We start from the raw sequence: 23,699 nt of genomic DNA, 5'->3' as shown, positions 1-23,699 counted from the left end.
CCATCCAGAGCCTGGACACCCTGGCTCTTGCTCCTTGTCATACCCCATCTGTGCTTCTTCCAGCTCCCACCCATCCACCAACGACCGCTGCTGTGCTTGAGCATTTCACCGTCAACTTCACCATCACCAACCTCCCCTACACTTCTGACCTGGAGAATCCTGAATCAGCCAAGTTTAGGGCTACTCAAAAGGTTATGAACACCATGGTAAGTGGACCTGCACTGGGACATTGCTGTGCCTCCTCAAGTTGGAGGGAGTGCAGGGAGCTGGCCATGGCTTAATTGTGAAACCTATTCCCTTGGCAGCTTGACCGCCTGCTGAAGGAAAGCAGCATTGGCCCTGTTTTCCAAGGATGTGAGACAACAGGATTCAGGTATGGCTCATGCCCAAGGGGCATTTTGCAGTCCCCTTGCTTTGAGAAGTGGCCCGTGTTGGTCCTTGTCTATAGGCATATCTCTTATGGAGGCAGAACATTGTTCCTTGTGCCCTTCTGCCCCAGGACTTTATTCTTAATGTCCTCTACCTTAGAACCGTCCCTTAGTGCTTGTCCGCCTACCTCAGGGAGTTGAAAATACAGCCCCAAGAAGACTCTCAATTCCATCCTGGCCCTCTCCTTCCAGAACAGTTGCAATGTATTAAGTAAGGGTGGAGAGCAATGCCCACCAACCAGAAAGACTCTTCAGGAAGGCACAGCTTGAATTCCTAGATAGGAATGTCCATGGCAGCCCCAGTTACCAGCCCAGAGGTGAGAACGTTCGGCAGAGGTTGCTCAAGGAGGTCGCTGTGTTTTTCAGGCCAGGCAGCCACAGGGACGAGACCCGGGTGGACGCCGTGTGCACCTACAGGAAGGAGCCCTCGGCTGCGCCTTTGGACAGGGTGGGGCTGTACCACGAAGTGAGCAACAAGACCAGAGGCATCACCCAGCTGGGCCCCTACAGCCTGGACAAGGACAGCCTCTACGTCAACGGTGACTGCCGCTCCTCCCTCGGCCTCCTCTGCTCTGCCATGGCAGCCATGCCCCAGTGCTGCCCCTTGCCCAGCTCAGCTCCTGACCCTCTGTCTCTCTCTTTTCCCAGGCTACAACGAACAGCCAGTGCTGACCAGTGAGTACCTTGCAGGAGTGGGATGGGATAACAAGGCAGCAAGTGCCTCACACTTGCGTCCTCCCTCAGTTCGAGGAGGCTGAGGGCTGGGGTTTAAAACCCTGGGGAGACACAAGGAACCTGCAAGCATTCACAATGCAGAGCAGGGAAGGCAGGAGGCCTCAGTGGTTTTCCGTCCAGAGCCTGGACACCCTGGCTCTTGCTCCTTGTCATACCCCATCTGTGCTTCTTCCAGCTCCCACCCATCCACCAACGACCGCTGCTGTGCTTGAGCATTTCACCGTCAACTTCACCATCACCAACCTCCCCTACACTTCTGACCTGGAGAATCCTGAATCAGCCAAGTTTAGGGCTACTCAAAAGGTTATGAACACCATGGTAAGTGGACCTGCACTGGGACATTGCTGTGCCTCCTCAAGTTGGAGGGAGTGCAGGGAGCTGGCCATGGCTTAATTGTGAAACCTATTCCCTTGGCAGCTTGACCGCCTGCTGAAGGAAAGCAGCATTGGCCCTGTTTTCCAAGGATGTGAGACAACAGGATTCAGGTATGGCTCATGCCCAAGGGGCATTTTGCAGTCCCCTTGCTTTGAGAAGTGGCCCGTGTTGGTCCTTGTCTATAGGCATATCTCTTATGGAGGCAGAACATTGTTCCTTGTGCCCTTCTGCCCCAGGACTTTATTCTTAATGTCCTCTACCTTAGAACCGTCCCTTAGTGCTTGTCCGCCTACCTCAGGGAGTTGAAAATACAGCCCCAAGAAGACTCTCAATTCCATCCTGGCCCTCTCCTTCCAGAACAGTTGCAATGTATTAAGTAAGGGTGGAGAGCAATGCCCACCAACCAGAAAGACTCTTCAGGAAGGCACAGCTTGAATTCCTAGATAGGAATGTCCATGGCAGCCCCAGTTACCAGCCCAGAGGTGAGAACGTTCGGCAGAGAAAGTTGCTCAAGGAGGTCGCTGTGTTTTTCAGGCCGGGCAGCCACAGGGACGAGACCCGGGTGGACGCCGTGTGCACCTACAGGAAGGAGCCCTCGGCTGCGCCTTTGGACAGGGTGGGGCTGTACCACGAAGTGAGCAACAAGACCAGAGGCATCACCCAGCTGGGCCCCTACAGCCTGGACAAGGACAGCCTCTACGTCAACGGTGACTGCCGCTCCTCCCTCGGCCTCCTCTGCTCTGCCAAGGCAGCCATGCCCCAGTGCTGCCCCTTGCCCAGCTCAGCTCCTGACCCTCTGTCTCTCTCTTTTCCCAGGCTACAACGAACAGCCAGTGCTGACCAGTGAGTACCTTGCAGGAGTGGGATGGGATAACAAGGCAGCAAGTGCCTCACACTTGCGTCCTCCCTCAGTTCGAGGAGGCTGAGGGCTGGGGTTTAAAACCCTGGGGAGACACAAGGAACCTGCAAGCATTCACAATGCAGAGCAGGGAAGGCAGGAGGCCTCAGTGGTTTTCCATCCAGAGCCTGGACACCCTGGCTCTTGCTCCTTGTCATACCCCATCTGTGCTTCTTCCAGCTCCCACCCATCCACCAACGACCGCTGCTGTGCTTGAGCATTTCACCGTCAACTTCACCATCACCAACCTCCCCTACACTTCTGACCTGGAGAATCCTGAATCAGCCAAGTTTAGGGCTACTCAAAAGGTTATGAACACCATGGTAAGTGGACCTGCACTGGGACATTGCTGTGCCTCCTCAAGTTGGAGGGAGTGCAGGGAGCTGGCCATGGCTTAATTGTGAAACCTATTCCCTTGGCAGCTTGACCGCCTGCTGAAGGAAAGCAGCATTGGCCCTGTTTTCCAAGGATGTGAGACAACAGGATTCAGGTATGGCTCATGCCCAAGGGGCATTTTGCAGTCCCCTTGCTTTGAGAAGTGGCCCGTGTTGGTCCTTGTCTATAGGCATATCTCTTATGGAGGCAGAACATTGTTCCTTGTGCCCTTCTGCCCCAGGACTTTATTCTTAATGTCCTCTACCTTAGAACCGTCCCTTAGTGCTTGTCCGCCTACCTCAGGGAGTTGAAAATACAGCCCCAAGAAGACTCTCAATTCCATCCTGGCCCTCTCCTTCCAGAACAGTTGCAATGTATTAAGTAAGGGTGGAGAGCAATGCCCACCAACCAGAAAGACTCTTCAGGAAGGCACAGCTTGAATTCCTAGATAGGAATGTCCATGGCAGCCCCAGTTACCAGCCCAGAGGTGAGAACGTTCGGCAGAGGTTGCTCAAGGAGGTCGCTGTGTTTTTCAGGCCAGGCAGCCACAGGGACGAGACCCGGGTGGACGCCGTGTGCACCTACAGGAAGGAGCCCTCGGCTGCGCCTTTGGACAGGGTGGGGCTGTACCACGAAGTGAGCAACAAGACCAGAGGCATCACCCAGCTGGGCCCCTACAGCCTGGACAAGGACAGCCTCTACGTCAACGGTGACTGCCGCTCCTCCCTCGGCCTCCTCTGCTCTGCCATGGCAGCCATGCCCCAGTGCTGCCCCTTGCCCAGCTCAGCTCCTGACCCTCTGTCTCTCTCTTTTCCCAGGCTACAACGAACAGCCAGTGCTGACCAGTGAGTACCTTGCAGGAGTGGGATGGGATAACAAGGCAGCAAGTGCCTCACACTTGCGTCCTCCCTCAGTTCGAGGAGGCTGAGGGCTGGGGTTTAAAACCCTGGGGAGACACAAGGAACCTGCAAGCATTCACAATGCAGAGCAGGGAAGGCAGGAGGCCTCAGTGGTTTTCCATCCAGAGCCTGGACACCCTGGCTCTTGCTCCTTGTCATACCCCATCTGTGCTTCTTCCAGCTCCCACCCATCCACCAACGACCGCTGCTGTGCTTGAGCATTTCACCGTCAACTTCACCATCACCAACCTCCCCTACACTTCTGACCTGGAGAATCCTGAATCAGCCAAATTCAACTCTACACGTAGAGTCACAGCAGCAACGGTAAGTGGCCCTCCTCACGGCCATGGCCTTGCCCCTGAGTGACCCACAAACTTGGAGGCAGTGCAGGGAGCTCTGCCATGGCTTAACTCTGAAACCTCTTCCCTCGGCAGCTCGACCGCCTGCTGAAGGAAAGCAGCATTGGACCTGTTTTCCAAGGATGTCAAACAACAGCGTTCAGGTATGGGTCACAGTTCAATGTCCCTTTGCATGTTCTTGGTCAGATGAGGGGATTCACAAGGTTCGTGTTCTGCTGACACCCACTAAAAAGAGACAGGACCTTCTGCATGATGGCCTGCTCCTCTTGGACCTTATTCTGGATACCTTCCTGTTCCAGATCTGCCACTCACTGCCTGCCCTCTCATCTCGAGGTGGCAAAAACACATTCCCAAGATGATTCTGAGGTCCTGCCAGGGCATTTACTTTCTGATAAACCGCAGGCCATTAGTAGAAATAGACAGCAAAGGCCAGCCATCACACATGAACACTTTGAGATTGCAGAGTTTGCATTCACATGATAGGAAAGCCACAAAATGCCCAAGGCCAGGCATTGCCCAGAAAATGTGCAGAGGAAGGTGCTCAAGGAGGTCGCTGTGTTTTTCAGGCCAGGCAGCCACAGGGACGAGACCCGGGTGGACGCCGTGTGCACCTACAGGAAGGAGCCCTCGGCTGCGCCTTTGGACAGGGTGGGGCTGTACCACGAAGTGAGCAACAAGACCAGAGGCATCACCCAGCTGGGCCCCTACAGCCTGGACAAGGACAGCCTCTACGTCAACGGTGACTGCCGCTCCTCCCTCGGCCTCCTCTGCTCTGCCAAGGCAGCCATGCCCCAGTGCTGCCCCTTGCCCAGCTCAGCTCCTGACCCTCTGTCTCTCTCTTTTCCCAGGCTACAATGAACAGCCAGTACTGACCAGTGAGTACCTTGCAGGAGTGGGATGGGATAACAAGAGAGCAAGCGCTCACTCTGGCCTTCTATGGATACATGAGGCCTGTGGCTGGGGCTTGAGAACTGGGGGAAATGGGGGACCTATCAGCCTTCGCCATGGAAGGCAGGGCTGTAAGAAGACCTCTACTCTCATCGAGCCAGACGTGGAACAACCAAGCCTCTGTCCCTTGTAATTCCCTATCTGTGCTTCTTCCAGCTCCCACCCATCCACCAACAACAGCTGCCACCCTTGAGCATTTCACCGTCAACTTCACCATCACCAACCTCCCTTACAATTCTGACCTGGAGAATCCTGAATCAGCCAAGTTCAGAGCTACTCGAAGGGTTATGAACATGATGGTAAGTGCACCATCATAGGCATGCTGCCTTGACACTACAGGCTTATTAAAATTGAAGGAAGTGCAGAGAGATGGTAATGGCTTAACTGGCAAATCTCTCCCCTTGGCAGCTTGACCGCCTGCTGAAGGGAAGCAGAATTGGACCTATTTTCCAAGGATGTGAAACAACAGACTTCAGGTATGGGTCTTGGTCAATGCTCACTGCAGAACCCTTGGTCATTTCAGGACTCTTTTGCTTGTATTCCATTGGAGCCCAGGCTATGGAGGCAGGATCTCCACCCTGATGCCCTCCACCTGTAGAGCATTCCCTCTCCTCCTAGAGTAGCCCCTAAACATGATCATATTTTAGCCCGGAGATGATGCCAAAGTCTGGCCTGTAAGGGCCGTGGATCTTAGAAAACACAGCCTTGACAAGAAAATGTGCAGAGGAAGGTGCTCAAGGAGGTCGCTGTGTTTTTCAGGCCAGGCAGTCACAGGGATGAGACCCGGGTGGACGCCGTGTGCACCTACAGGAAGGAGCCCTCGGCTGCGCCTTTGGACAGGGTGGGGCTGTACCACGAAGTGAGCAACAAGACCAGAGGCATCACCCAGCTGGGCCCCTACAGCCTGGACAAGGACAGCCTCTACATCAACGGTGACTGCCGCTCCTCCCTCGGCCTCCTCTGCTCTGCCATGGCAGCCATGCCCCAGTGCTGCCCCTTGCCCAGCTCAGCTCCTGACCCTCTGTCTCTCTCTTTTCCCAGGCTACAATGAACAGCCAGTGCTGACCAGTGAGTACCTTGATGGAGTGGGATGGGATCACAACGTAGAAAGTGCCTCCCTAGGGTTTTCCCTCAGGCAGAAGAAACTGAGGGCTGGGGCTTGACATCCTGCATAGGGGCAGGGATCTTGACAGCCTTCAACATGAAGTGTCGAGTGGGAGGTCACCCCTAATGGTTGTCAAGTCATAACTCTGACACCTAATTATTTCCGTTCTTCACTGCTCATCTTTGCTTCTCGCAGCCCCACCACCGACAACAGCATCCAAACTTGACCATTTCACTGTCAACTTCACCATCACCAATCTCCCCTACTCTACTGACCTGGAGAATCCTGACTCAGCAAAGTTCAGAGCCACACGAAGGGTTATGAACACCCTGGTAAGTGGAAAAATACTGGGACATTGCTGTGTCCGCATTGGCCTCATCAAGTTGGAGGGAGAGCAGAGAGATTGTAATGGCTTAATTGGGAAACCTCTCCTCTTTATAGCTCGACCGCCAGCTGAAGGGAAGCAGCATTGGCCCTGTTTTCCAAGGATGTGAAACAACAGACTTCAGGTATGGGAATTGGTCAATGGTCACTGCAGGTCCCTTGGTCATTTGAGGACTCTCTTTCGCTTGTATTTCTTGGGAGCCCAGGCTATGGAGGCGGGATCTCCACCCTGACGCCCTCTGTCTGTAGAGCATTCCCTCTCCTCCCACAGTAGTCCCTCAACATGATCATACTGTAGCCCTGCAAGGATGCTCAAATCAGGCCTGGAAGGGCCATGGATGATACAAAACCCAGCCATGACAAGAAAATGAGCAGAGGAACGTGCTCAAGGAGGTCCCTGTTTTTCAGGCCAGGCAGCCACAGGGACGAGACCCGGGTGGACGCCGTGTGCACCTACAGGAAGGAGCCCTCGGCTGCGCCTTTGGACAGGGTGGGGCTGTACCACGAAGTGAGCAACAAGACCAGAGGCATCACCCAGCTGGGCCCCTACAGCCTGGACAAGGACAGCCTCTACGTCAACGGTGACTGCCGCTCCTCCCTCGGCCTCCTCTGCTCTGCCATGGCAGCCATGCCCCAGTGCTGCCCCTTGCCCAGCTCAGCTCCTGACCATCTGTCTCTCTCTTTTTCCAGGCTACAACGAACACCCAGTGCTGATCAGTGAGTACCTTGATGGAGTGGGATGGGATCACAATGCAGCAAGTGCCTGCCTAGGATTTTCCCTGAGGCAGAGGAAGCTGAGGGCTGGGGCTTGAGATCCTGCATAGGGGCAGGGATCTTGCACCCTTCAACATGAAGAGCAGGGTGGGAGGTCACCCCTGATGGTTGTCCAATCATAGCCTTGCCACCCTGTCTCATGCCCTCTTTCACTGCTCATCTTTGTTTCTTGCAGTTCCACCACCGACAACAGCATCCAAACTTGACCATTTCACTGTCAACTTCACCATCACCAATCTCCCCTACTCTACTGACCTGGAGAATCCTGACTCAGCAAAGTTCAGAGCCACACGAAGGGTTATGAATACCCTGGTAAGTGCAGAACACTGGGACATTGCTGTGTCCGCATTGGCCTCATCAAGTTGGAGGGAGAGCAGAGAGATTGTAATGGCTTAATTCGGAAACCTCTCCTCTTTATAGCTCGACCGCCAGCTGAAGGGAAGCAGCATTGGCCCTGTTTTCCAAGGATGTGAAACAACAGACTTCAGGTATGGGTCATGCCCAACTGTCTCTGAAGGACCCTTGGTCAGATGAGGGGATCTCTTCTATACCTTTCTCTTCCTGCCCAGCCTATGGGCCACCACCTCCACCCTGATGCCCTCCATGGAGCATCCCCTCTCTTCCTGTGCTATTCTCTCTTCATGCTCATATTGTAGCTCCAAGATGACTCTCAAGTCCTGCCTGGAAAGGGCCATGGAAGCTGCAAAACCCAGGGGTTGGAGGACGTGCAGAGGAGGATTTCTGAGAGAGGTCACTGTGTTTTTCAGGCCAGGCAGTCACAGGGACGAGACCCGGGTGGACGCCGTGTGCACCTACAGGAAGGAGCCCTCGGCTGCGCCTTTGGACAGGGTGGGGCTGTACCACGAAGTGAGCAACAAGACCAGAGGCATCACCCAGCTGGGCCCCTACAGCCTGGACAAGGACAGCCTCTACGTCAACGGTGACTGCCGCTCCTCCCTCGGCCTCCTCTGCTCTGCCATGGCAGCCATGCCCCAGTGCTGCCCCTTGCCCAGCTCAGCTCCTGACCCTCTGTCTCTCTCTTTTCCCAGGCTACAACGAACAGCCAGTGCTGACCAGTGAGTACCTTGCAGGAGTGGGATGGGATAACAAGGCATAAATTGTCTCAGATCAGTCTTCTCTAGGGCAGAGGTGCTGGTAGCTGGGGCTTGAGATCCTAGGGAGATGGGAAGCCTACCAGGCATCCTCACGGAGAGCAAAGCTGGCAGGAGAACTCTGCTCTTATCTATCCATTGCCCTGACATCCTGCCTGTTGCCCCTTGCTATTCCCCATCTGTGCTTCTTTCAGCTCCCACCCATCCACCAACAACAGCTGGTGCTCTCGAGCGTTTCACTGCCAACTTCACCATCACCAACCTCCCCTACAATTCTGACCTGAAGAATCCTGACTCGGCCAAGTTTAGAGCTACTCGAAGGGTTATGAACACCCTGGTAAGTCCCAGTCCATCAACAAGAAATTTTCTTTGCCTCCCTGGGCTCTCTAAAGTATGAGGGAGAGCAGTGTGATGGTCATGGCCTGACTCGGAAATTTCTCCCCTTGGCAGCTTGACCGCCTGCTGAAGGGAAGCAGCATTGGCCCTGTTTTCCAAGGATGTGAGACAACAGACTTCAGGTATGGGTCATGCTTAACTGTCCCTCAAGGGCCCTTGGTCAGCTGAAGGGACCCTTTGAATTCTATTCCGATTGTGCCCAGGCTATGGGTCATGACCTCCATTATGATGTCCACCTTCTTTAGACCATCCCCTCTTTTATTGCATTATTCCCTCCACGTGTTCCTATTTTAGCTCTAAGCTGACTCTCAAGTCCGGCCTGGAAATGGCATGAAAGTCCCAAACCCCAGCCTTGAAAGGGTAATGTTCAACAGAAGGTGCTCAAGGAGGTCGCTGTGTTTTTCAGGCCAGGCAGCCACAGGGACGAGACCCGGGTGGACGCCGTGTGCACCTACAGGAAGGAGCCCTCGGCTGCGCCTTTGGACAGGGTGGGGCTGTACCACGAAGTGAGCAACAAGACCAGAGGCATCACCCAGCTGGGCCCCTACAGCCTGGACAAGGACAGCCTCTACGTCAACGGTGACTGCCGCTCCTCCCTCGGCCTCCTCTGCTCTGCCATGGCAGCCATGCCCCAGTGCTGCCCCTTGCCCAGCTCAGCTCCTGACCCTCTGTCTCTCTCTTTTCCCAGGCTACAACGAACAGCCAGTGCTGACCAGTGAGTACCTTGCAGGAGTGGCATGGGATCACAATGTAGAAAGTGCCTCCCTAGGGTTTTCCCTCAGGCAGAAGAAACTGAGGGCTGGGGCTTGAGATCCTGCATAGGGGCAGTGATCTTGACAGCCTTCAACATGAAGCGTTGAGTGGGAGGTCACCCCTAATGGTTGTCCAGTCATAACTCTGGCGCCTAAGTCTTTCCTTATTTCACTGCTCATCTTTGCTTCTCGCAGCTCCACCACCAACAACAGCGTCCAACCATGACCATTTCACTGTCAACTTCACCATCACCAATCTCCCCTACTCTACTGACCTGGAGAATCCTGACTCGGCCAAGTTCAGAGCCACACGAAGGGTTATGAACACCCTGGTAAGTGGAAAAATACTGGGACATTGCTGTGTCCGCATTGACCTCATCAAGTTGGAGGGAGAGCAGAGAGATTGTAATGGCTTAATTCGGAAACCTCTCCTCTTTATAGCTCGACCGCCAGCTGAAGGGAAGCAGCATTGGCCCTGTTTTCCAAGGATGTGAAACAACAGACTTCAGGTATGGGTCATGCCCAACTGTCTCTGAAGGACCCTTGGTCAGATGAGGGGATCTCTTCTATACCTTTCTCTTCCTGCCCAGCCTATGGGCCACCACCTCCACCCTGATGCCCTCCATGGAGCATCCCCTCTCTTCCTGTGCTATTCTCTCTTCATGCTCATATTGTAGCTCCAAGATGACTCTCAAGTCCTGCTTGGAAAGGGCCATGGAAGCCGCAAAACCCAGGGGTTGGAGGACGTGCAGAGGAGGATTTCTGAGAGAGGTCACTGTGTTTTTCAGGCCAGGCAGCCACAGGGACGAGACCCGGGTGGACGCCGTGTGCACCTACAGGAAGGAGCCCTCGGCTGCGCCTTTGGACAGGGTGGGGCTGTACCACGAAGTGAGCAACAAGACCAGAGGCATCACCCAGCTGGGCCCCTACAGCCTGGACAAGGACAGCCTCTACGTCAACGGTGACTGCCGCTCCTCCCTCGGCCTCCTCTGCTCTGCCATGGCAGCCATGCCCCAGTGCTGCCCCTTGCCCAGCTCAGCTCCTGACCCTCTGTCTCTCTCTTTTTCCAGGCTACAACGAACAGCCAGTGCTGACCAGTGAGTACCTTGCAGGAGTGGGATGGGATAACAAGGCAGCAAGTTCCTCACTTGCGCCTCCTCTCGGTTCGAGGAGGCTGAGGGCTGGGGTTTAAAACCCTGGGGAGAAATGGGCATCCTGCAAGCCTTCCTCTTAGAGAACAGGGCTGGCAGAAGGTCTCTGCACTTGTTCATCCAGTGCTAGAACAATCAAGTCTTTGCCCCTTGTCACTCTCCATCTGTGCTTCTTCCAGCTCCCACCCATCCACCAACAACAGCTGCTGCCCCTGAGCATTTCACTGTCAACTTCACCATCACCAACCTCCCCTACAATTCTGACCTGGAGAATCCTGACTCAGCCAAGTTTAGAGCTACTCGAAGGGTTATGAACATGATGGTAAGTAGAGCGGCACTGGGACATTGTCTTGTCCCCGCTGGAATCATCAGCTTGAAAAGTGTGCAGAGAGATTGTCATAGCTTAATTGGGAAACCACTTCTCTTGGCAGCTCGACCGTCTGCTGAAGGGAAGCAGCATTGGCCCTGTTTTCCAAGGATGTGAGGCAACAGACTTCAGGTAGGAGTTGCCACTCAGTGTCTCTTTGCAGTGCCCTCGCTTACATAAGGTGGCCATTCATGTTGAGGGTCTCCTCTTTTATGGAGCCAGGACATTCTCTGTCCGTCCCAGGACCTACTTCCTGTTGTCTCTCTCCCTTGTATCTCCCCCTCACTTATGGCATTGTCATCTTTGGGAGGACATGGGCTGGATGATGAATTTAGATGAACCTAAAGTACTTTCAGGCCCTCTACTTCCTGAACGTGCCAAGACTGTTATTGAAGGCGGAGAGCAACGTCCAGCTACCCAACATACACCTGAATTTTGGGAATGCAAAACTTGCATTCCCACCCCAAAATGGCTATGGCAGTTCCAAGACCCAGCCTTGAAAGGAAAACCTGCAAATGAGGGTGTTCCAGGAGGTCGCTGTGTTTTTCAGGCCAGGCAGCCACAGGGACGAGACCCGGGTGGACGCCGTGTGCACCTACAGGAAGGAGCCCTCGGCTGCGCCTTTGGACAGGGTGGGGCTGTACCACGAAGTGAGCAACAAGACCAGAGGCATCACCCAGCTGGGCCCCTACAGCCTGGACAAGGACAGCCTCTACGTCAACGGTGACAATTTTCTTTTTCATTTCTCTAATTTTCATACACCTAATTTTCTATGCTTAAATGATTTCCTATCTTGTCTTATTAATTCACTGTATAATTCATTTTTTTTCATTATTTTTTGTTGTTTCATAATTTTGTATCTGTCATTCTTTTTGTTGGGTTTACAGGGACTTCTCATGCATTCTACATGCATTTAAAATTTCACTTTCTCTGTATTTTTTAACTATTGTTATATTAGCCTTTTTCAAGTATATTTTCTCTGTTACAATAATTTCAGGTTTTCTATCTATGAGATTCTGTGTAAATATAGGGATTGACTTCTCAAGGTCAAGGAACAGCACTGGAACTTAACATCACTTGACAAAATTATACATAAATTTTCCATGTAGAATGTAAATTGTTCCTTGCCCATGGCTGGATGGTTGGAACTTCATGATCTTTAAGTTTCCTTCCAACCCAAGCAATTCTGTGATGCTAAATTTGATTTAAGGAATGGGTAAATTCCCTCTCAACATCCCTAGGAAATGGAGAATTCTGTGCATTGCTAGGAAAAACCGCAGTTTGCCAACAACATTCAGCAGGATGAATGTGCATTTATGCCTGGACAGTCACCAGATCAGTCTTTCCTAGGAAATGGTTACTCAGGAGCTCTCAGACATGTTCCATATTCTAGTGTGTGCCAAAACTTCCCAGTTGTACGGCACTTTCTCAAAGCCTGTCCCTTTTTTATCCCCCACAGGTCACAATGAAGTGCAGCCTGAACTAGGTAAGTACCTTTAAAGAGAAATTGAGGGGCAGGAAGATTTTGCTAATTAGCAAAAAAGCAAGTTTGATTAATCCAGCAAGAGCATTGCTGGACTATAAAATACTGTAAAGAGAATTCAGGAGCCTGCTAGGGAATCACATCATCTACAGCCTCAAAGCCGACTAGAATATCTGGGAATTTTTCTTATCCCTCTTCAGATGTTGAACATAAATGGTATTTTCAAGCAATAACTTTCTTTTCTCAAAACAGCTGCTGATCAAAGCACCCAACCTCTGGCACCTGCAGTAAAGAACTTCACCCTGAACTTCACAATAACCAACCTCCAGTTCACTGCAGATCTGCAGAAACCCAACTCCAGGAGGTTCAAGTCAACAGAAAAAGTCATGTACTATTATGTAAGTCTGGCCAAACAATGCCCAGCTTGGCACAGTTCTCTCAGTATCTCTCATCTCTTACCTTCCCTGGGACATTTTCTTACTTCTTTGCTGTTACTCCATTTCCAGGTTGATCCTTTACTCCAAAGGAGCAGCATTGGCCCAGCTTACATTGGCTGCAAAATAATGGCATTCAGGTAAGAGCCATGCCTGGGAAAATTCCCCATTCCCTGCTTCTTAAAATTCCCATTTCTCAGCATTCACCTCATCTCTGAGTGTTTTCCTACATGGCAGCAACGTCTGAGGGGTTTTTCTGATCCCTGTCTTTGATCATCTACTAAAAGTTAAGATGTATTTCTCAATAATGGCTAAAACAATGCTTCGTTTCCTAGGTCCACGAAGAACAGGGATGACACAAGAGTAGATGCCATGTGCAGCTGTAGGGATGAGCCTTCAGATCCCAAATTCAACAGAGAAACTGTTTATCGTGAGCTGAGCAAAATGACCAATGGCATCACCAAGCTGGGACACTACAGCCTCAACAGCCGGAGCCTCTACGTCAATGGTAATGAGACCTTCTCCAGGCATTATTCCTAATGAAGGTGTGGATTCCACATCCCTGGAAGTGTTCAAGGCCAAGTGGGATGGATCTCTGAGCACCCTGGCCTAGTGAAAGTTGTCCCTGCCCACAGCAGGGGGGTTGGAACTGGATGATCTCTAAGGTCCTTTTCATCTCAAACCATTCTGGGATTCTCTGTTGGAATCATGGAACCATTATGGTTGGAGAAGCTGTCTGAGATCAGTACCAACCTTCAATATTGACACAGAGTAATTTGAAATGCGAATGAAGAAGATCAAATTCTCCTCTCAAAACACAGAACAAAAATTAGAGGGCAAAACCCTGTCAGTCACCAAGTTAAAAGTCCTGAATTCAGTAACCGCAATTTGGTAATAAAACCCCACACATTTAATCCTGCTGGGACATTTTTGGAATATTTTCCTAATAATTCCCCATTTGTTTTTCAGATTACAATGAACAACAGGGTCCATCCTGTAAGTATATTTAAAACCAGATACAGGTTAAAGCTACTTAAAGACATAAATCAATTTTGTTTCTTGCTGATTTGGCAATGTTTGTTACATTGCAAAGTGTCTGAAGGGTGGGATCATGTTCACAGGGTTTTTTTTCTCAGAAACCCAATAACAGCAGTGTTTTATGAATATCCCGCTCTTATTTTATCCTTGTCATTTTTGTTCTCTCTTGCAGCAGTAAAATCAGTCACCACGCAAAGCCCAGGAGCAGCCACAGAGCACTTCACCCTGAACTTCACCATAACCAACCTCATGTTCACCACAGACCTGCAGACACCAAATTCCCGTAAATTCCGGTCCACTGAGAAAATAATGAAATACTACGTAAGCCAAAATCCTGTTGTTTTTCAGTGAAATCACCCAGGGTTTTGAGTTTCCCATATTCACCAAGACTTTTCCTTGCCAGATTGAGCCCCTGCTTCAGAAGAGCACCATTGGCCCCCATTTCACTGGCTGCACAGTGACAGGGTTCAGGTGAGCATTAACCAGAGACATTCGCTTGGAACTGCAGCAAATGGATTTTACATTTGACTGACACTTCAAGAATGACTCTTTCCCTTTCTCAATTAGTTGCTTTCATTATAATAAAGCTTCTGTGCACTTTTTTATGGTGTTTATCTTACGAAGCCTTTTTCTTTGTAAGGTCATATCTCTGTGATTTGATGTGGGCAGATTTACTTAGAGGGTTTTTTAATCACATCAGAAAAGAAAACCCAACAGTTTTTTTTTAACAACTAACAGAAGCTCCATGATTTTGAATTCCTCAGGCCTGAGAAGAATAGGGATAGCACAGGAGTGGACACCCTCTGCAGCTATGGAAAGGACTCCCAAGTGCCCAAGTTTGTGCCAGCTGAGGTTTACCAAGAGCTGAAGAGAATGACAAGTGGCATCACCAAGTTGGGAATCTACACCCTGGACAACAAGAGCCTGTATGTCAATGGTGAGTGTTTGATTTTCTCTTTCCTCTGGGCTCTAGAGCAGTTTGGGACCACCTTGGATCTCAGGGATCACCTCAATGTTAAAAAAGTGACCTTGAGGAGAAGGTCTGGAGTTTTCTCCATGATTTCTCCGTGCAAGATGAAGTGTAAACTTTAAAATCTTCTCACGTTGACATTTTTGAAGATTTTAATTTCTATATTACATTGAAGAGTGACTTAATGTTAGTCTTGACCTCACTCATCCACCTGCCTGTGAACATTTCACCTGATTTGTTTAATTAAACATTGGCACACACGTTTTCTCATTGTAGCCCTGCTCTTCCAAAGCACCTTGCTCTGCCTAAGCTTTGTTTGTTTAATACATTCACACCCCTGGGGCCTGGTTCTGATGATTCATTCCCAAGTCATCCTTTTAATCACCCTCTCTCCATTTCCATTCTCCAAAGTGGGTGCTCTCTTACTTAATTGTTTCTCCTGCATTTCCTCCCCAGGTTACAACGCACCCCTTGAGAGATCCCGTAAGTATTTTGCCAAATTCATTTTGCCAAATTCATTTTGCCAAATTCAGTTCAAGGGAAGCTCTCAAAGGAGTGGTGCCCTCAGAAAATCAGAGGGGAAGAGATAATTCAGAGTAGCTCTGAGGTGTGCTGGGATTAGGAAAGTCTTTGAAAGTGAAAACAGCTTTTATGTAGGAAATTCCTAATCCTTTGGCTCTTTGATTACAGCTCGGAGCCCCACAGCTGCACCAACACCAACCTCCAGGAATTTCACACTGAACTTCACCTTGACCAACCTCCACTACACTGCAGATCTGGATAACCCAAATTCCCGCAAATTCCTTTCCACAGTGAAAGTTATGAACCACTATGTGAGTCTGCCTCTGTTTGTGCCCTTTTTGGGTCATGGTGGTGACCTAAATCTGCCTGCTTTCAACTCAGGATGCAATTCCCAGCTCTCAATTGTACTTTTTTTTTTTTTTTTTGACAGCTTGACCCTCTTTTCAAAAGAAGCAGCATAGGCTCTGCCTACACAGGATGTAAAGCCATGAGATTTGGGTAAGACTCAGAATCACAGGATGGGTCAGGCTGGAAAGGTCACCTGGTCCTACCTCTCTGCCCCAGCAGGGACATCCCAGAGCACAGGGATTGTGTCCAGATGGCTCTGGAATATTCCCAGTGAGGGAATTCCACAACTTCCCTGTATAATCTGTCATGGTGCTTGGTCACTGCACAGGGAAGGTTTTCCTCCTGTCCATGTGGAATTTCCTGGGCATCAATTCCTGCCTGTTTCTCCTGTCCCATTGCTCCCCACAGAACAGAGCCTGGCTCTCTTCTGAGCCCTTCCTGCAGATACTAAAAGTGTCTGAAAGTATTCTAAATTTAAAAGCATCTGAAATACTAAAATACCTAACTATAAAATACCTAAACAGCCCCTGAAAGTTCAACTAACCATTTCTTCACCTGCTCTTACACATCTTCAAGCTGTGTGTATCTGTGGCTGTTCCAAGGCCAGAAAACAACCAGTGACACCTCCCTGTCCAGCCAGGATTTTTTTTTTTTTGCTGGCAAAATCATTTTGGTGTCTAAATGCCATCAACCCAGTTCTGTAGAGCCTGGTGAAGGATGCAGGAGCTCATTAGCACTGAGGGTTTGGTGTCTGTCCTAAAATCTCCACAGGGAGTTCTGCCAGCAGAGCAGCATCACAAAGAACATGTCTGACATTTTTCCTCAGGTCTGGAAGGCACAGGGATGACACAACAGTGGATGCTGTCTGCAGCTACAAGGACAATGCCAGCCTGGCCAGGTTTGACAGGGAAAAGCTTTACCAGGAGCTGAGCACCATGACCAGCAATGCCACCAAACTGGGCCACTACAGCCTGGACAGGAACAGCCTGCACATCCATGGTAAGCATCCATGAGGATATTGGGATTTTGGGATTTCCTGGAGATCACTCCTCATCACTGGGAGGAGTGATGAACCCTTTGATGAACCCTTTGGTTTGTTGGTTTTCTGTGAGGTTTGACATAGTGATCAAACCAATCCAACAGGATATTGCCATCCCTGAAATCCTTAAATCACACAAATTCCTGGAGAACTGCAGTGTTACATTATATGATCTAAGCAGGGATGTACCTATATAGCTTTAATGATATGGACAGATCTAAAAATAAATTCACTCCACCCTTTTTATTTAGGTTTCCCCCTCACAGACACAGCTGGCACCAGAAAACCTCTCTCGACTGCAGCCAAAGTGGGCTACAGACTGAGCTTCAGAATAGTCAATGAAAACCTCACCAACCCTGACCCTCAGTCCCCAGAATACAGAGCAGCAGTAGAAAGCATCACCAACAAGGTAAGGAGGGATTTGAGGAGATGTCTGGCTGGTCAGGTTTTGAAGCAACTGCCAAAGGTTTAAATCTTAATTTAAAGAAAAAAATATTAAAAAAAAAAATCAACATTCAGGGGGAAAAACGCAGGAATCTGAAAGATGAGATTGGCCTTTGATTCACTTTTGGTTTTGTTGTTGTACCTGGTGGGTATCATCCCTTCCCAGGGCAGGGGGCTGGGACTGGAGGATCTTTGAGGTCTTTTCCAACCCAAACCATTCCATGATTCCGTGTGGTCTGAAGAAATTCTCTCCAGCCAAAGACATGCACTGCAAAATGCCCGAGTTGATCTGTTAAATGAACACACCCTCAGCATTTCAGTCCCATCTCCAGAAGTGCATCCAAGGCCAGGATCCCTGGATCCAAGGCCAATGCCATCCCTGCTGGCAAATCCCTGCTCAGCACATCCAGGATTCATTCCTAGAATCCAACGCTTTGTCTTCAGCACTAACCCAACTTATCAGCCTGATGAGGCCCTGGCTGGGTGGGTTTTTGTGGGTCTGTGAGGTTGGGATGGCACTCAGTGCACTGCTCTCCCACCCTGGCATCCTGCTTGGATAAGGCAGGAATGTTTGCCAGGCTGGAAGTCAGACCCCAGCACCAGAAGGTGCATATTCCAAAGTAAAACCCAATTCCCATGAAATCCAACCAGCAAAAAAAAACCCCTGGTGTTCCTCCAGAACTCAAGTCCCTCCTGCTGGCCTAAAGAATCCCCCACAGTGCCCAAGCTCATTAAGATCTAATGATATTTTAATTTCAGATGAATCACTTGTACCGTCAGAGTGACCTGCGAGACCAATTCCTGACCTGCAGGATCACCGGGCTGAGGTCTGTGACAAAATCTGATTTTGTTTCAAAGGTTGCCACACCCTGGCACTGTTCCCCCACGGCCCATGTGGAATTCCTCCCTTCCTTTCTCCTGCTGGAAACTGATGCCCTAAGAAGGCATTTCCAGGCTTCCTAGAATTTATCCTTGCAAAAAAAATCCAGTTTGAATTTTTTTCAGGCTCGGATTTTTCAGTCTGAGTTTCTGTAAGGCACTCTTAGGTCTCTGAGTACCCCAGGAATGACTGATTCCATCCTCTTAATGGGAACTGGGAATCCTGTGATCTCTGCACTCCTCTCAACTTCAACTCCACTAGGTTTTAAAAGTGAGCTGCAGTGTTCTGTTCTGGATGGAATGAGCCTTGGATAAGGGACCTTTCCACAGGGCAAAAGCTTAAAAAACCCTCAAAGTGCTGCTCTTTCCTTGCATTCATGCAATACAACCCAAATTTGTCCAGAGAAGAAGGAGCATTTTAATAGAAAAAGCCCCAACCAGCCCATTCCACACCATTATTCCACCACATTACTTTAAACCCAACACTCAGAAAAGCAAAAACCCCTCAGAAAACTCCTTCCCACCTGAAACTTCCTGCCCACCCTGTTTATCTCCACACCTCTGTCCCTCTGCCCACAGGATTGGATCCATCGTGGTTGACTGCCAGTGCTTCTTCCAGCCTGACCCCAGCATCAGCAGAGCCCTGGTGGAAAGGACTTTCCAGGACAGGACCTCCAACAGCACGGGGCTGTGGCTGGGGAGCAGCTATAGGCTGCAGGAACTCTCCGTGGACAGTATGTGGAAGTCCCTGCCCAGAGAATTCCCTTTGCCATGGCACACTCAGAATTCCCCAAATTCTGCTCTGTCCGAGCAGAAATAAATCTATTACTGAGCTGAATCACTGGACTCTGAGTTGGGCCATTCAGACATTGCATCCTTCAGTCCTCGATGGCTTCAGGGGTTATTCAAAATTAAGGTGTCATTCAAAATTAAGGTGTCATTCAAAATTAAATCGGTATTCAAAATGAAGGTATTTGCAATATTAAAGAACGAGAAAATGAAGTGGGAACTGTTCACCAAAACTTCAACCACTTAGAGCTAAACAGACTTTCAGCTTTTTTCCCCAATGTGCAGCATCCCAGAGAGATGAAGGGCCTGGCACATTGGGAATTTCCTCTCAGACCCCAGTGCAACTCAGGTTCTGCCAAATCTGAGACTTCAAACTAAAAGTCTGCAGCTCAGTGCTGCTTGGTAGGAAAGCCTCAGTTTCTCTCTGCTGGAATTGACAATTTTCCTCTCAATTTCCAGCCTTGGAACTCTCAGTTGAGGCAGCAACTCACAAAACACCCCTCGAGTCTGGCCAAGAAAACTTCGGGTTAAATTTCCGAATCTCCAACCTCCCCTACTCGCCAGAACTGCAGGACTCCAACTCCCAGATGTACCGAGAGAACAAAGAGAAGATTGAGAGAGAGGTGAAACCAACAGCAATAATTCGGGCTCCCTATCCAAAGGATGCTTTCAATTAACTCAATTTTCCTCAACTGTTTTGTTTCTCCATCAGCTCGAGGTGTTCAGGACCAGCCGCCTGAAGGACCAATTTGTTGGCTGCACTGTGGGGAGCTTTGGGTAAGTCCAATGCTTTTTTCAATCCCAAAAGAGCAATTCAGGGTGTTCACACCTCCCTGCTCCGGGTGACACACGGGAGTCACTTCATTCACCCTTTGGTTTTGCTCTGCCATAAAAGGTTTCTATCCAAACAGAACTGGTTTTGTTTCAGTGCTTGCAGAGCTGTTTTCATGCATGAACAGCCCCAGGCTAAAACAAACACATTCATTCTCTTCTTTAACGTGTTCAAATAAGCTCAAATTCCACTGACACAGAGCAGGATAACCATCAGCAGAACTGAGAAGAGAATCTGCCTGTGTGGGGCTCCTCCAACACCCCTTTGGAGGAACAAAGCAGCAGAGTTGATTCAACTTTTAGAAATGGAACTGATTTAACTCTCAGAAACAGAGTTGATTTAATTTTTAGAAATGGAGCTGATTTAACTCTTCGAGTTGATTTAACTTTTACAAATAGAGCTGATTTACCTCTCAGAAATGGAGTTAATTTAACTTTGAGAAACAGAGCTGATTTAACTCTCAGAAATGCCTGGTAGGGGATCAAATCAGTGGATGGACTTCCCAAGGCTGCAAGAGTTCCTGTCTCATCCCAAACAAGCTGCTAAAAGTGATCCCATCCCAATAAAACATCACTTGGACATCTGCAAATGACTCCAAATCCTTCTCCCAGCTCTACTCAGCTCTAGTTCTAGGTTTTTTTTTAATTTTCTCTTCTCCCTGCCTGTCCCCCTCCAGGCCTGTCCACGGCAAAGGACACACTGAGGTTGCCTCCATCTGCAAGTTCACCCCGGATCCTCTCTCGGGGACTTTGCAAGAGCAGGAGGTGTTTGAGGAGCTGAAACTCCTGACCCAGGGCTTCACCAGGCTGGGCCCCAGCTATGAACTCGAGGAGCAGAGTCTGGTGGTGGAAGGTGAATGGGGAATTTGGGGAATTCCTCCTAATGTTGTTTTAATCAGCTCCAGAGTTCTGTTTCTCATTTGTCCCACTCTTCATTTCCAGGTTACTCTCCACTCAAGACGGATGAATCTGAGTCCAAAAGATCTGGTAGGTGATTTTGGGGAAGGATTGACCTGACAGCCACTGAATATTTGAGTTCTAATAAATATTTGAGCCCTAAGAAATAATTGAGCTCTAATTAATTAGCACCACATATCTTGGAATGGGACTAGACCCATGGAAAAGACCAAAAATCCAGAGTCTGGCAGGTGCCACCAACCTGGGGGAGATGGAAATGAGGCACAAGCAAAAGCAGTGAAATTTGGGAACTGTTTGAAAGCTCTGGCACCAATAAATTTTGATAACTACAGTATTTCTAAAAAAAAAACCAAACCCAAACCAGATATGGTTTAGCTTATCTACAACCCCAAAATTAAAAGCAAATGGGAGAAAGAAAAAAATCAACCCTGAATTGTTGCTTTCCCATTCACCACAATCGCTGACAAAATAACTGCAGTTTTTGCTGACACCCTGAGCCCTTTCCCTGCTCCCAAAACAATCCAGAAGCAGCAAAGACAGAACTTTGTCACTCTGAATATCCCTGGGATCAGCTGGGGGCTCTGCTGCTCATTGAGGTGACATTTGAGGTTGGAAATCCTCGGAGCCTCACTCTATTTTCCCAAATTTCTGTAATTTGCCCTCACCTACAGAGCCTTCAGCACTTCTGAACTTTGCCAGGGAGAGATTCCCCTCTCAGAATCCCACATGGAGTTGTCCCTAAACCTAATATTCTTTGTTCTTCCCTTTGCAGAGCTTCAGTTCTGGGCCATCATCCTCATCTGCCTTTTCACCCTGCTGGGCTTCATCCTCCTCCTCCTCCTGTGCTTCCTGGTGAGTGTCCCCTTTGCTGTCCCACCTGTCCCTGGGCTCCTGCAGGGTCACAGGAGGGACATTCACACACATTCCCAAGGGTCCCAGCGGGAACAGTGCCTGGTAACAGCAAAAACCACCAAAACCCATCAAAAACCACCAAAACCCACCAATAAACCACCAAAAAGCCACCAAAAAACCACAAAAAACCAGCAAATCCTTCAATCCCTGACAGCTCTTCCAAGCACTGGGGAGCAGGAGATGGGGAAGGGGATTTAGAGTCAGCTGAGCAGGTTTTTAGGGAAGCAAGCAGGATTTTCCTTCTGAAAAAGCAGCAAGATCATTGCTGACACTGAGTTTTGCAGAGGGAAAAACATAAACCCAAAGGTGAGGCCAACACTGAGATGAGGAACAGGAATTAGGGAATCCACAGGTGGAATTAGGGAAATCCCTGCAGCATTTCCTACACCTCTTCCCTGTCCAAATCCCTCGAGGATGAGCAGTTCCAGGTGAGGCAGTGCCAAACACAACATTTTTAACAGCCTGTGGGAACCACATGCAGAATTTTGTGTTGACTTATCTGAACCTGCAGACTGCAGGGCTGCAAATCCTTGGAAAAGGCAGGGGAGATCCTCTTCCCATCCTGGTGGTGTTTGGAAGGGGAAAAACATCTTAAAAGCACTGTTTGAAAAGTTTGCTTTGCACCAGCTGAAGAGAAGAGCTAAATCCACTGAGGGAGGTTCAGGAGTCCAAATTACCAAGATTTTCAGGAGAGGAAAATCCTCTGCTGCAGAGCTGCTTCACAGCTTCAGGCAAACATTTATTCCCAAAATCCCTCTCTTCCCACCTGGCAATGTGGTTTGGGGACATCTAATGACAGGAAAAACACAGATTCCATTTTTTGCCATTAATTTAGTTTTTTCTCCCATTAATTTTGTTCTTTTTTTCCATTCATTCCATTCCTTTCCCCATTAATTTTGTTCTTTTTTCCCATTCATTTCATTCTGTTTCCCATTAATTTTGTTCTTTTTTCAATTAATATTGGTTTTCTCCCCACTAATTTTGTTCTCTCCCCACCAGGTCCTCTCTTGCCTGAGGAGAAGGTCCCACCTGTACCAGGTGAAGCAGGGCCAGTATGGGTTGTATTTCCCCCACCTGAGCACAGGGAAGGTTCACTGACACCTCAGCTTGGTCTTCCCAGACCTGTTCGTCCACTGATGAAGGAAAAATAGCTCTAAAAACTAGAAAAACTAGAAGAAGATTTCTTTCAATAAATTATTTCAGCGTTTTCTCTCGCCTTGAGGCAAATCTTTGCACTATTGCCATGATTCTTTTCATACTCCAGGAAACTGCCAACAGTGCAGATGCTGAGGGAAATATTTTTTTTCTAAAGCAGTGTTTTATATAAATTTAATTTTTATATAAATATTACACAGCCAAAGGAAAATAAAAACTACCAGGAGCTTCAGTTTGCAAAGCCCTTCAGTGTTAATGTCAGTTTTCTGAAAAAGGCTTAAAATTATACTAATTTCGAGATTTTTGGGGACTGACTGTTGTAGACCTAGAAATCCCACCTAGATTTTAGCTTTTTCACCACTGAGCTTTAAAAATGTAAATATCTTAAATTAATTAAAATATTTCATCTATTTATAATGATGACATTATGATGTAAAGAGACATTGTTAAATCTGAATGTGACACAGCCAGGCTGTGTTTTTGGAGATTGCTGCTGATTTCAGCTCAATAAATGCCATGTTTTACTGCCATGAAGTTGTGTCTCCTCTGTGTTTTTACCCCAAATCACAAAAATACTCCTGCCCTGCAGAATTCCCAGAGGTTTTGCTCCTCAGCTCCCACACCACAGTGCAAAATCTCTTTTTACAGAGCTCAGCACCTTTTCCTGCCAGAATTGCCCCAAACCTCCCATTTTGTGCCCCAATTTCCTGCCCAGCACAAGACTCGGGGCTGTTTCTCTGCAATTACTTGATCCTGTCATGAGATAACTCTCTGAAAGTGAAAGCATTCGATCAGAATTAACGACCCCACAATTAGTCATTAATCCTCCCACTGCAGGCAAAGTTTCCACGCAACCAAAGTGGGGTTTGCTTTCAAAGC

At 49.0% G+C, this 23,699-nt stretch overlaps 1 protein-coding gene across 1 annotated transcript in view; it reads left to right on the top strand.

Moving 5' to 3' along the window:
• MUC16 (mucin 16, cell surface associated) overlaps nt 1–23,354 on the top strand; it is a 35,720-nt gene extending 12,366 nt beyond the window's left edge. The window contains exons 26-73 of the mRNA XM_085040153.1: nt 64–206; nt 306–373; nt 795–967; nt 1,077–1,103; nt 1,339–1,481; nt 1,581–1,648; nt 2,073–2,245; nt 2,355–2,381; nt 2,617–2,759; nt 2,859–2,926; nt 3,348–3,520; nt 3,630–3,656; nt 3,892–4,034; nt 4,145–4,212; nt 4,636–4,808; nt 4,918–4,944; nt 5,174–5,316; nt 8,843–8,910; nt 9,195–9,367; nt 9,477–9,503; nt 9,736–9,872; nt 9,982–10,049; nt 10,329–10,501; nt 10,611–10,637; nt 10,871–11,013; nt 11,123–11,190; nt 11,609–11,781; nt 12,518–12,544; nt 12,794–12,939; nt 13,048–13,115; nt 13,311–13,483; nt 13,945–13,971; nt 14,186–14,334; nt 14,417–14,484; nt 14,778–14,950; nt 15,440–15,466; nt 15,674–15,816; nt 15,936–16,003; nt 16,680–16,852; nt 17,144–17,301; nt 18,096–18,163; nt 18,795–18,949; nt 19,464–19,627; nt 19,717–19,781; nt 20,513–20,688; nt 20,778–20,822; nt 21,526–21,605; nt 22,665–23,354. Coding sequence (XP_084896279.1) covers nt 64–206; nt 306–373; nt 795–967; nt 1,077–1,103; nt 1,339–1,481; nt 1,581–1,648; nt 2,073–2,245; nt 2,355–2,381; nt 2,617–2,759; nt 2,859–2,926; nt 3,348–3,520; nt 3,630–3,656; nt 3,892–4,034; nt 4,145–4,212; nt 4,636–4,808; nt 4,918–4,944; nt 5,174–5,316; nt 8,843–8,910; nt 9,195–9,367; nt 9,477–9,503; nt 9,736–9,872; nt 9,982–10,049; nt 10,329–10,501; nt 10,611–10,637; nt 10,871–11,013; nt 11,123–11,190; nt 11,609–11,781; nt 12,518–12,544; nt 12,794–12,939; nt 13,048–13,115; nt 13,311–13,483; nt 13,945–13,971; nt 14,186–14,334; nt 14,417–14,484; nt 14,778–14,950; nt 15,440–15,466; nt 15,674–15,816; nt 15,936–16,003; nt 16,680–16,852; nt 17,144–17,301; nt 18,096–18,163; nt 18,795–18,949; nt 19,464–19,627; nt 19,717–19,781; nt 20,513–20,688; nt 20,778–20,822; nt 21,526–21,605; nt 22,665–22,763 — 5,096 coding nt within the window. The 3' untranslated portion in view covers nt 22,764–23,354. The remainder of the gene's footprint in view (nt 1–63; nt 207–305; nt 374–794; nt 968–1,076; nt 1,104–1,338; nt 1,482–1,580; nt 1,649–2,072; nt 2,246–2,354; nt 2,382–2,616; nt 2,760–2,858; nt 2,927–3,347; nt 3,521–3,629; nt 3,657–3,891; nt 4,035–4,144; nt 4,213–4,635; nt 4,809–4,917; nt 4,945–5,173; nt 5,317–8,842; nt 8,911–9,194; nt 9,368–9,476; nt 9,504–9,735; nt 9,873–9,981; nt 10,050–10,328; nt 10,502–10,610; nt 10,638–10,870; nt 11,014–11,122; nt 11,191–11,608; nt 11,782–12,517; nt 12,545–12,793; nt 12,940–13,047; nt 13,116–13,310; nt 13,484–13,944; nt 13,972–14,185; nt 14,335–14,416; nt 14,485–14,777; nt 14,951–15,439; nt 15,467–15,673; nt 15,817–15,935; nt 16,004–16,679; nt 16,853–17,143; nt 17,302–18,095; nt 18,164–18,794; nt 18,950–19,463; nt 19,628–19,716; nt 19,782–20,512; nt 20,689–20,777; nt 20,823–21,525; nt 21,606–22,664) is intronic.
• Nucleotides 23,355–23,699: the final 345 nt, after the last annotated feature.

This window comes from Lichenostomus cassidix, chromosome 28, assembly GCF_008360975.1.
Source record: "Lichenostomus cassidix isolate B80296 chromosome 28, HeHo_3.0, whole genome shotgun sequence".
Lineage (NCBI taxonomy): Eukaryota > Metazoa > Chordata > Aves > Passeriformes > Meliphagidae > Lichenostomus > Lichenostomus cassidix.
The sequence above is the reverse complement of the archived record's forward strand: the minus strand, read 5'-3'. Positions and strand labels throughout refer to the sequence as shown.